Genomic DNA, 12,800 nt, shown 5'->3' with positions numbered 1-12,800 from the left:
TAGTTCTGAGCTCAGACTGGGTGAATTAACAGTTGATGTGGCTGTCTGCAACCATCGCAACTATCGCAACCATCGCAACCATTGCAACAACCGCAACCACAGCGACCATTGCAACCACCACATCCATCGCACACCATTGCAACCACTTGGGACGAATATCACCAACGCCGAATTTCTCATTGTTCGTACTCATTTTAATTATAATTTCAAAAATATGCTCAGGGAAAACTTTTTCAGCTAACAGCCAATCCCAATACAGCTTCCGAGATTACCCCCATTTATATATACATGCAAATCAGGAATGTGTTTGCCATGTTCACATGTAGTGAGATGTTCTGCAATAGCACTTGAATTAAGCTTCGACTAGCTTCGTCCTAATTCCGAACTGTTTTTGGCAATTTATTAATCCAAACAGCCCGAGAAAGATATAAATAAACCATTTTGTTCCCTCTAAATCAGCATTTTGTCTTTTTTCCACAGTATATAATTAAATACATGCACACCTTAGTTTGACACCTTGATTTTCCGAAATAGTTTTTTAACTAGATTTCCCTAAACTACTAGCAGGCTGAATATTATAATATTTAATGCCTGGGAGAGTTAGAAGTGAATATGCACCTTGGCTTACAGAAGGCCTGAAAAAAGCCATGCATGTACCATCTCATTCCTTTCCAGGCTTTTTCGCTAATTGTTTTTATATGGTTATATGGTCTAGCGAAAAACCTGGAAAGGAATAGGAGCACAAAGATTATGCAAATCATTTGTTCGATTAGATACACTCCAAATCTTGATTATTTTGATTATTCTTGCCTGCATGGAACAATAACCAATTGTTCGCTAATGTTTAAAACGAATTTGCAGAAACTTCAAAACAGGGCAGCAAGAATCATAACCGTCGGAAAATATTTATGAGATCCGGTCAAAACAAGTAGCTACTTGAAAATTTAGGATGGAAAACCTTAGAAGTAAGACGATGGTCTAAATTACATGAGTAAACAAAGTAAGGTTACATGAGTAAAATTATTAAAGGGGGGAGTCCTGAAGTAAGTTCTGATTTATTTGAAATATGAAATAATGAAAATTCTAATCTACGAAGTAAGCGTATGAGGCTTTCAAAACCTAACGCAATTGCTACGATAAAGAGTTTTAGTTACAAAGGCGCAAAGGTCTGGAATAAGTAATTAATTTTTTAGCTATATCATTTGTAAATGCTACATGTACATATAAGCTCACGCTCACGGCTCTATGAAAAACAATGTATATTGATAGTCTACCGTGATTTAATAAATTAAAATGAAATGAAAATTAAGTTAAATGAAATACGAAATCTAAATCCGCAGCGGTGCACATATAAATACAATAAATTGAGCAATTTGAACGGAGAGTCAATAAAAACGTCTAATACGTCCGGATTACTTAATGTCCATGCTCCCACGATCCCTGAAATACAATTCCATGTAATTTAGAAGATCTTTTAAATTCGCAAAACAGCAGTCGATTTCTTAGGAACTTTCAAGCTTTTCATTTTCTGTCAGTTCAGTCAATCGCACTGCTTGATAAATGTATATATAGCCTAGTTGACGTAAGTTATTCCAATCATCAAATTAACAATTACGTTGCAAAATTTGGTGCATCATAGTATGAAGTTAGCTTATGCATAGATGCATTATTAAAGAATTAAACATAAATCTATTGGCCTATTGGCCAAAAGGTAGTTTCAGCTTTCCGTACATGGTTTGAAGATGCTTCAATGCTTTCAATTTATCCTCGCGTTCTTCTCCATCCTCACAGTAATCATTAATGGCGTTTTCCATCTCTTGGTAACTTCCAAGCTCTGGATGCGCCAGGTACAATCGACTTTGCGTCAGGTCGTCCACCATATCCAAAAACCAACTTTCAAACATTTCCTTATCAAGATCACTTAGTCGTGCGGTTGCTTGCTCTTTGACACCTTCTTCATCTCTCATTTTTTCTATCTTCCCTTGCAACGTTTTCAGTTGCAAATTATACCGAGCCCTCTTACTTGCCCTATCGGTGCCAGGAAAGACATATTTTGATACAAGCGATTCCAACTTGAACGCAATTTGACCAACCAATAATTTAACTCTTTCTTCTTCGGATTGCAGATGCTTTTCTCTCAGGTCGGCGACAATCTTCTTCGTCTCTTCGTTGTCTCTGATCAGCTTATCGTTCGCCTCCTTGAGCTCTGTCTGGAGTCTTTCGAAGTTTGCAATGACTCTTTTCATTTCCGCGTTTTCCATCATCAGCCTTTCATTTGCTTTTTCTAACGCTTCTATTCTTATTTCGTATCATTTCTACTTTCATCGTGATCCGATTTCATCTGCCTCATCATTTCCTTCCAACTTTTTGCCAGTTCACCAAATTGCTCGGACATATCAGCTGTCTCCAGCTTCGAGTTCGCTAAGGCATCTTTCATTTTCGAACCTTTTCACGCAGCGAAGCATTTTCGTCTGTCAAATCTTCCTGTATGCCAAAAATGTGTTCAATTATATTATAGGCGCCTAATCATAAAAATCGCAACTTGCAGTAGGTCAAATTCTGCTAGATTCATACTCTTAACACAGAATCGTAGGGGTGTTTTGCTTTACTAATATACTGGGAAAGGCCAACATGTAGCTACAATCCCATCCCACGACCCTGTAAAACAAATTTTACAACTACCTTTATACATTATACATTATAGAATATGCAACAATGAAAAGTTTTCACAAAAAAAAAATAAGGGTCGCGTTGCTAGGAAAAGCATATATAGCAGCGGGCATCAAATTTCATACAAAAACCGATATACTACTTACATTTTGCATGGCCAATGCTGCTGCTAACGCCGTACGATCCCTATTGAGCACACCACGTACTTCTATTCTTCGCAGCTGTGCATAAGAAGGCTATAGAAAAAAGTTATTCTCCACTGTACTAAGCTATATGACAATAGAGCTAATTTCGATGCACAACCTTCTACATAAATTTCAGAATACATCCCTAATATAATCTTCCCGTCACTTAGGAAGTAAACTTACCCTATTTTTTTCTTCATTAACTTCTACCATTGAATGATCAAGATTACCTGGCAGTTCTGCACCGTGTAGAGTTGCCTATGGCCAAAGGTGAAAATAAGAGGAAGTAATTAAACGCCCTGATACAACAAAACGCAGCGCAAAAATTTCTACAAACATGCAAAAATTGGATGAGACAAAATTGAAATGATAAAACGCTGAGGTAAATGTGTTACCTTAAACACACTTTCAGCCTAAAGGCTTGCAAAAATAGAAATTTTAAATTGTTATATTTTTATGGCTGAAGAAATCCCACAACCTTGTAGCAAATAAGATTATCTGCTACCTCAGTAATTTTATATGCACTGTAATTTTATGTACGTATATATATTTCCATCAAGCTACATTAGCAATGGTCTTCAAGTTAATAATACCCTGCACTATAGCACAATTGAAGTCAAGATCGGCAGTACTAGCTTAGTGTAACAGACAGTGTTGCAGCTGGCAATTAAGCGTCTTAAAGAAAATCTGTCGTTATGGATTTCCATTGCATGCAGCGCTATGATGATCGAGAAATGACAAGATTTGTCTTGTCGAAACTTTTGCATCGAATTAAATATAGAATACGCTGGATCATGTATACTATATAGAAGCTACAATGTCAATAGTACTGACTTGCGGTCGTCGAGAATTTACACGGTTTCAGGAATATAATATTTTGTTGGGTCATGTAGCAGCTCGAACAAGGTCTGTTGCGATTTGTTGATGAGAAAGTTAATTATTAATAACATTTTTTAACGAATTAATGTTAAGTCACTCCGGGCAAAACGAGAAAATATTTTAGGAAGAACTTCTACAATCAAATTGACTAATCACTAAACAGAACAGAACAGGCTGGACATATGTCTCAGGTGGAAAGAGAGATAACATGAACTCAGCCACAGTAAACACTGCCAATATATGTAATGAGGGTAGCAAAGGTATTGAGGGTAGCAAAGGTATCCAAGGTAGCAAAGGTATCCAAGGTAGCAAAGGTATCCAAGGTAGCGAAGGTATCCAAGGTAGCAAAGGTATCGAAGGTAGCAAAGGTATCGAAGGTAGCGAAGGTAGCAAAGGTATCGAAGGTAGCAAAGGTAGCAAAGGTATCGAAGGTAGCAAAGGTAGCAAAGGTATCGAAGGTAGCAAAGGTAGCGAAGGTAGCGAAGGTAGCAAAGGTATCGAAGGTAGCAAAGGTAGCAAAGGTATCGAAGGTAGCAAAGGTATCCAAGGTAGCAAAGGTATCCAAGGTAGCAAAGGTATCAAAGGTAGCAAAGGTATCAAGGGTAGCAAAGGTATTGAATGTAGCAAAGGTATCGAAGGTATCGAAGGTAGCAAAGGTGATTATAAGGTGTGTAGTAACTTGTTTACATGATATTTAAATTTATCCTTTTTGTACTTCTTTAAGTTGTGCTGCCAAAATTGTACAGTTTTTTTTATTTCTTATGAACAGTTATTGTAATTGTTCAGTCCTAGTATGAAAGTCCTTATGTTTTGACATTATTGATTTGTAGGGAGATATATAACCCCCTTGCTCTAAATGTGAATAGCTTATTTGAAACATTCAACATATTATTTTATTTATTTACACTCTTGGGCTGGGAGACTTTGAGACCATTAATATTAGGGACCAGCCTGGGTGGGAGAGGAAGGGAAAATGTGGGGTAAAAATTTGTATTATATTGGGTGGGGTAAGATATGAGAAAGTGAAAGATGGGGCGAGAAAAAAAACAATATAAATATTTTCTTCATAAAATTTTAAACCAAACATGAACTGTACAATCTAATAAGTCACTATCTATAAAGTGACTGCATGCATGGATGGTTTGCATTGATGCAACATACATGGCTCTTCCCCATATACAATCAGCATTTAAAGCTTATACAAATGTTATAATGCTTGTTGTAAATAAAACTTATAAAATTAAGGTAACTATTTTTTATTGCCTAGAAGTGGTGTAAACTTTTTCTCAACACATAAAAAGTGGGGTTGGAAAATTTTGAGAATTAAAATATGTTATCCTCAGTCCACTCCTGCTATAAATAATGACTGGCCTTGTAAACACCAAAATTATATCACTTGGTGCCTTATATCAATTCTTATCGCTTGGTTGTCATGTCCCTACCAATTTCAACCTAGCAGTAAAGAACTTCAATTTGCTTCATTGAACCCTGTCAATCTCAGTTCACATGCAGAGATTAATACCACAAATGATTATATATATAAATGTTATATATTTGCAATCAAAGTGATATACAACCACTGTCAACCAGAACTTATTGTCACTATGTGATATTATTGTATGATTAATAATTAATACATACAAACATTCAGCAATGTCTAATACAAAATTTCCATATTCTAATATACTGTAAATCAGTCATAAATAAAAAAAACCAAATCACAAGACCTCCACCTCAAGCTTTTTGTTGTTACTCTCGCCAGCATATATTAGCTTCTGGCATCAAAAATACCTTGTGTAAAGTGATGAGTCTATAAGGTGGGTGTATAGGTAGATTCTTTAACAGATTGTGTGCATGTGACCTATGAGAGATGTTACTTAAAGATATAAATAAAAGTAGCATTTATATATAAATATACATACACCACACTAGTTGTGTCTTCGCGCCTTGGCTATCAAACCGTCCCTATACATATTTTCAGCTGCTCTTTTTTAACCAAGTGCCCCTAGATCGCCCTTGGGAGTGAGTTTAATAATTTTTCACTATATGTGTTGGCTTTGCGTTTCCTAGTAAATATACGCAATTTCCTATCATTTGCACACTCAAATCACTCTGAAGTATGGTGAAACCCACCAATAGCTTTTTGTTGTTGTTTAATTAAACATACATGTACTTGTATTGATATCGCTTGTTATTAGTTGTTATTCTTATCATCTTGTGACGAACGGAATATTATGCGCACTGTACTCGCGTAGCTGCAAAAAACATATAAAAAGCGAAATAAATGTAATACCACATGTGTAATACTCTCCAATCTGTATTTTTTTTGCATTTATATTAACATTTTCTATTATATCGAACAATAATAGAGTGACAAAATATTTGAATATAAATAGTGACAAATACAATACTTCAATGCCTCTTGAGAAGTCGCAAAATTCGCCAAATTCAAAAAATGAAGGTGACATGCACACAGAGCGATTAATGTTAACCACCAATCACTAATCACTAATCTTTTCGAACTAGCTTCATTTCGTTTTGTAATTTCACTAAGTTTTTCAACGACCCTAAACCACATAAACGCAATAAACGCAAGATGAAAATAAACCGGAAGTTTTAATTAATAATTTCAAAGTTAATAATAGATTCCATGTAATACGGACGTGCTATTGGCTTGCTACCTTCGCTACCCAATTAGAGCTCTAACCAATAGAAAACAACCTTGTTCAAGCTGCTACACTACAGTGGCCAGTGGGGTAGATTTTGTTTATAACATTGGATGATAAAACTTTTACATTCCACAAAAGGGCTTCTACTTTTGTGCACGCTGGACCAAGAAGTTATATATTCTTCGCCCGGAATTTTCTTTATTTTATAATGTCGAAGGTTGATGGCTATAGACGTTTTATAAATGATCGATTAAAGTTTCAGGCTGAGCATGTCGAAACATGATTACAAGAAATAATGAACTATAGAACTCGCGAGTTTTCAGACGAAACAGCATGTCAGTGGTGCTTTAAGGAAGAGAAGGGAACTAATAATGACACGGGCTATTCAGTGTTTCGTTAACATCAGTCGTACAAACGAATCATCAGTAAACTTTTATTTCTAACAAGTCTTCCTTTTCATAGCAGGTTATCCTGCCATATCACTAGTTATAAACTGATATTTCATAACGATGAAACTAACCTGTAATCGAGGTAATGCCATTAAGAACACTTTACTCTGAATATGACGTTAAATTTTCGATGCCGGATAACGCGATATGGTTTTGCCTTTTGCGGAATTTCTCAGTATTCAGACTCTGGCAAACGACAAAATATATATAGCAACAATGTCTTTCATTATTAAAAATCACGTGAGACATCTACCGATGCAACGTTGAGAGAATCTAAGACTAGGCCTGCATATTTTAAGTACTGATGAAACCACAAAATCCCACAACGACATCCCCCTCGAGTATGTTAATGCCTGGCCCTTCCCGCAGGCCTTCCTGCGGTTTATAAATATTACCCGCGCGTGAGACACGCGAGACTTTTTAGATGTGCGAGGATTACATACCTAAAATGTATTGACCATTGCTGTTTACCATATGCATATTGTGCTGGAAAGAATTGATCTCAAGATTTTTTCACAAAATATTTTATGGATACAATTTTTCGGATGGATTCTTCGCATTATCTCACCAGGTCAGTACCTTTGTAGTGCATTCACGCAAATATAATTACCCCCCAACCGATCGGGCTAGCTTTAAAACAGGGAACGGGGAATCCGGGAATCGGGGAATCCGGGAATCGGGGAATCGGGGAATCCGGGAATCGGGGAATCCGGGAATCGGGGAATCCGGGAATTTCTTTGATAAAAAAACATTTTTCTTGCGAATAATTACATATTGTTTATATCAATAGATTCGTCATGATGAGAGCTATCGAATGGTATATACATCAAATTCACTTAGCAAAACTGTGCTACTTTATCTACATGAACAACCTTAACTCGCAAAAAGTTCTTAGAAACGGCTTTTTAACCCTTGATTTTCTCTATCTGGCGGTATAAAAATCTTTCTTCTAGCACTAATACTCGCGGAACAAAGCACAGTTTTGCTAAGTGAATGTGATCCAATACACAAACCATAGAGCATTCGATAGCTCTTACCAAGACGAATCTGATTGATATAAAAATTATGTGTCTATAAGCATTTCTGATTAAGAATATATAACTTTCTTAATTCATTCACTGTTCCTGTAGATTGGGAATCGTGGAATTTAAAAAAGAAAAAGGGAAGTAAATGGACGTTTTATTGACTGGACGCTAAAGACTGCATACTATTACAAACAACTGCTAGGATTTTACAGAGTTTCGCGGACAGTACGAACGATATTCATTTTCACGTCTTGAATTGAATGAGATACGCCGTCGCACGATGAGCTCTGACTACGTTTATTCTGACGATAATCCGATAATATTTTGTTGCTTGGGTTACTGTGGTAGTAAGGTTTCGCCTTTATTTTTATCATCGAAAATGTAACACAATGCCCGATAAAATTATTACAATTGTTTACAAATTTTAGGATGCTTAAAGAAAATGCTTAGAAATTAAAGATATAGCAAACCTCATATATACAAGTGAACAACATTAAATGTATGATAAACATCATAATTAGGAGCAATAAATTAATAATATTAAAATAGTATTGAATTCTGACAGGCTGACGTACAATTATGATTAACATGCAATTAATAACTAGTAACTCCGCGAGTATTAGTGCTACCAGAAAGATTTTTATACCGCCCGATAGAGAAAATCGAGGGCTAAATACCCGTTTCTAAGAACTTTTTACGAGCTTTCATACTTAGCGAGGTTAGTTTGCCCAAATGTCCAGTATTTTTTCGAAGATTCGTTCGACAGTCTCCAAATAAGAACACTCACGCGATGGTTTGTTTACTTTTTCGTTTGGCTTTAACAACTAGTAACTCCGCGAGTATTAGTTCTAGAAGAAAGATTTTTATACCGCCAGATAGAGAAAATCAAGGGTTAAAAAGCCGTTTCTAAGAACTTTTTGCGAGTTAAGGTTGCTCATGTAGATAAAGTAGCACAGTTTTGCTAGGTGAATTTGATGTATATACCATTCGATAGCTCTCATCATGACGAATCTATTGATATAAACAATATGTAATTATTCGGAAGAAAAATGTTTTTTTATCAAAGAAATTCCCGGATTCCCCGATTCCCGGATTCCCCGATTCCCCGTTTCCCCGATTCCCCGATTCCCGGATTCCCCGATTCCCGGATTCCCCGATTCCCGGATTCCCCGATTCCCGGATTCCCCGATTCCCCGATTCCCGGATTCCCCGATTCCCCGATTCCCGGATTCCCCGATTCCCCGTTCCCTGTTTTAAAGCTAGCCCAACCGATCGTTTTCAGTAAGGTCGCAGTCCTCAGAACGTGCATTCTAATTGGTTGACCCGTAGCCAATAAAAATCGTTCCCATGTAAACGTCATTGGCGCTCTCTGTATAAATTTATTATTATTCTACACTCGCTCGCTGGGCTGGCTAGATCGAATCATCGGTTATTTCCTATAATAGTGTTTTTCGCTTCTACGTTCGCTCGCTGGCTTCATCGGTTCTTTCTTATAAAAAGTTCTTTGAGGGACAACTTCGGGTTATACTATATATGGCGTCTTCCGGCCTATCTGATGTCGCGGCGGAAGAAGGGGGAGCAGATACGACAAAAGCCAAGGTGAAATATTAATTTTTCTGCTTGTATTAATATTCTGCTTGTAGTAAGTTTTATAATATTTCGAATTCTCTTTATTTTTTAATGTTATGAACTCAACTACATTAGAATTGACAGATGTAGTTGGATGAACACAAAAATAACTTTATAAATACGACAATTCAGACGCTTTTCACGTGCCATTGATTTTGCGTTGATTTGCATTGGGCAGGAGTATTTTGTCAATGCCTATCTAATATATCAGGCCACACTCTGCCTGTTGGGAGAAGGCATTGGTAGGTGCCTAAATGTGTATTTTTTTACGATTAGCTAACCTCAGGATGGTCCAAGCGTGGCAAGGGTTCCTGTCCAAATTGTGGTTTGCAATATAGTTGCCGTTACAAGCCACCAAGTTGTTCAGGATGCAATTTTGAGCTTGGAGGATCATATGTCCCTAAAAAAAAGCCTCGTCCATTGGTGCCTAAGTGTACCTTGGTGGTGCAGCCATCAGACGGGTTATCAATCTACTCGGTTAATACCAGTACCCATGATGATCGATGTATTGTGGTTCGTGAAGAGGCTTCATCTATGTGTCAGCATCACCTGTGTAAACAGAATAGAGCCATTCATATTAACAGCCAAAAAGTGGCAAGCTTTAGTTGTCAGCATTTGGAATCCACCAGAGATTGTACAACTCCTCTTCAGACATTCAATGGGATATCAGATGAGGTCATTTCCAGTTATCTCTGTGATGATGAAACAAAAAAAACCCTGGCAGAAGTGGCAAATGCATCAAAGGCACAGTCATTTCCAGTTGTGGTGCATGTTTCTCCAACTATGTATTGCGTCTTTGGAATGGCAACCACAAACAACACTGTTGGATATTGCCATGTCAAGGTAACTGAAAAGGAAATTAAATGCTGTTCCAAAGACTGCAAAGGTATGTTGAAGAGCAAGCAGCAAAAGTCCCGAAAAGTTTGCACCCACATCCATCTTTTATTGGCTCTTGGCATTTTTACACACAACGAATGTGTGTCAGCAGATCTTCCCCCACCAATAGTGCCAGACAGTTCCTTGACAACAATTGACAGAAGTGGGAGCAAGTCTCGCAAGGCAACCATGGGACTTAAAATGAAGTTAAAGTTGCCATATGTCATTCCAAAACCCATTATTCAGGCAGCAAGTAAAATGGATTTTTCCGGGTGGCCAGAGCAGTTTGAACCAGACCAAATTTTGTGCGATTTGTGTAAAAGTCCTCTTGGTCAGTCCAAGCCACACCCAAATCAACGTGGGCGATCAATCATAATGACCAATGGATGTCCATTCAAAACAGTCAAAATGCTAGTCAAAGATTGCTCATGTTGCTTTGTTATGCACCAAGTGTTTCCCTACACATTAGGTAAGTATATACAGTTCAATATTTTTTTGTAGTATAGTAATTCTATGTTGACAGGTGAGTTTCTATTTCACAGTGTACATGTTGGCTCAGGGACAAAGGTTAATTTGATTCAATTTTATTGCCTTTTAGGTCTGTTTAATATTAGTGACAAGGTTCTGGTGGCACTTGAAATTCTATTAGAGTTCCGAGAATTGTTCAAAAGAGGAGTGCCAATTTCTGTAGCCATAAAAAGTAAATTAGCTGTGATGGTCCAGAAAGTTAAGGTAATTTCAAGATGATTGTGTATGTACTATGCAATAGTATGCTGTACAACTGCCTAGAATCTGTCAGTGTCAGATTAGTCTTAGTATTTACAATAGGACTAGTCTAATAAATTTGGCAAATCGTCTGGTATGGGAATTTGTTAAGGCCCTGTTAAACGATGCAATTTTTCTTGAAACTTGCCACTCCACTCTTGACTGATGTAACATTGGCAAAGTGTGACTTCACGAATTAAAATCTCTCAAGAGTAGCAATTGCATTGCAAGTTGCAAAAAAAATTGCACTGTGTAACAGGACCTTTAGTCTTGCTCTAAATATTAACAAAGTATCCTGTTGTATTTATTAAGGAGTCGCCAACAGAAAATGAGTTGGAAAGTATTGCCACACATTTATACAATGGGTTTTATTGCTTTGAGGCAATAACTGAACGCAATATGGATTCAGGTGTTTGTGGGATTTGTGGTACTGTTGGTGAAGTGTATTTTGGGGATGGGAATGAAAAAAATTGCTGCAGCATTAGCGAGGTAAAGCATTCATGGACCAGAATGGCCACATGAGAATTTTAGTAACATTTTGGTCTTTAGTAGTGTTCAATTATTAAAATGTCCTTGCTGGTCTTTAGCCTGTTCTCAGATCCCTCTGATTTGCCAGAGCTTCTTACACAAAATATTTGCATTTTCATTGTAGATTGATTACTCACCACTACAAGATATAGATTATGAGGAAGATGATCCTATTTCCCTTGAGATGTTCTTGGAGAAATTAAAATACAATTTGGTGGAAAAGACAACCTACACACGATCTGAAAAGGCCACTATCCACTTTTCCACCATCCCACCAGTCATAGCCCCATCATTGAGAGGTACAAAATTGTTCAACACTGAAGGGGAAAAAAAGTGCTTTTCTCAAGCAATATGGCAAACCTAATGAAGGTTTGTAGCATTACTCATAGTACAATTTAGCCATTCAATTAAAATAATATATGCTATATAATACAGCTTGTTTGTGACCATGAATGGTTATTTGGACCAGAATTGATTTTTTAAGTGAATTTAATTATGCATCTGTTGCACAGGTGATCCAGCTCTTTTGCATCATTGGATATCCACTCAAGTAGTTGACATGAACACAATTGAGCAATGCAGTGTCGAGAAGCTGAAAGAACTTTGTCATTTGTGTAATATAGCAATTTCAGGCAAATCAAAGGTATTTACTGTAATTTACGATTGTGACTTGGTATTAATTTGCACGAAATAACTTGCATTTTATTTCTTCGCGTCAGGCAAGAATGCTCATTGATTTGCGGTCATTGTATGAAACCTTGCTGGTTGGTTCATGTCCTTGCCATGGCTTCACAAAAGTGCCAGGGCATACTGGTGGTTTCTACCACATTGTTTGTCGCCATGGCGTAAGTATAGAAATATTTCACCTGCAATGCAACTCTACTTTTGAGACGTGTAAATTACGAAAGTACAACTTTATTTCGTATTGTTCTCTCACATATCGAACATCTTCACTGACACTAATTAACATCTCTCAAGAGCAGAATTGCATTGCAAGTTGCGAGAAAATTGCACCCTGTAACAGGGCATTTATCATCTTGTTTTCTTAGACAACCGTAGCCCTAGTCTTAGACGTATACAGTGATATACCATTTAGAGCATTTATAAAATTTACATTTATAGAAT

The 12,800-nt window shown here is 37.0% G+C and overlaps 1 protein-coding gene across 2 annotated transcripts; it reads left to right on the top strand.

Moving 5' to 3' along the window:
* Positions 1-9,409: 9,409 nt before the first annotated feature.
* On the top strand, positions 9,410-12,596 carry LOC114535185 (HMG domain-containing protein 3-like). Of its 2 annotated transcripts, none has more exons than XM_028556564.1 (7): positions 9,410-9,476; positions 9,783-10,851; positions 10,981-11,114; positions 11,460-11,636; positions 11,800-12,044; positions 12,188-12,289; positions 12,395-12,596. In XM_028556564.1, the coding sequence occupies exons 1-5, from the start codon at positions 9,411-9,413 to the stop codon at positions 12,037-12,039; spliced, it is 1,686 nt and encodes a 561-aa protein (XP_028412365.1). In that variant the 5' UTR covers position 9,410; the 3' UTR covers positions 12,040-12,044; positions 12,188-12,289; positions 12,395-12,596. The 2 variants fall into 2 exon arrangements, with proteins under 2 accessions (XP_028412365.1, XP_028412364.1); XM_028556563.1 differs by having other exon boundaries at positions 12,188-12,318.
* Positions 12,597-12,800: the final 204 nt, after the last annotated feature.

The sequence above is a fragment of the Dendronephthya gigantea genome, unplaced genomic scaffold (assembly GCF_004324835.1).
Source record: "Dendronephthya gigantea isolate DGI-Jeju-01 unplaced genomic scaffold, DenGig_1.0 000112F, whole genome shotgun sequence".
Taxonomy (NCBI): domain Eukaryota; kingdom Metazoa; phylum Cnidaria; class Anthozoa; order Malacalcyonacea; family Nephtheidae; genus Dendronephthya; species Dendronephthya gigantea.
Note: the sequence above shows the minus strand (reverse complement) of the source record. Positions and strands in the feature narration are given on the sequence as shown.

Excerpts from the sequence above, each read along its gene's own strand:
- LOC114535185 (XM_028556564.1), top strand. The coding sequence starts at position 9,411 with ATGGCGTCTTCCGGCCTATCTGATGTCGCGGCGGAAGAAGGGGGAGCA. Across the intron at positions 9,477-9,782 it reads CAGATACGACAAAAGCCAAG|CTAACCTCAGGATGGTCCAA; the intron begins GTGAAATATTAA and ends TTTTACGATTAG. Across the intron at positions 11,115-11,459 it reads TGATGGTCCAGAAAGTTAAG|GAGTCGCCAACAGAAAATGA; the intron begins GTAATTTCAAGA and ends GTATTTATTAAG.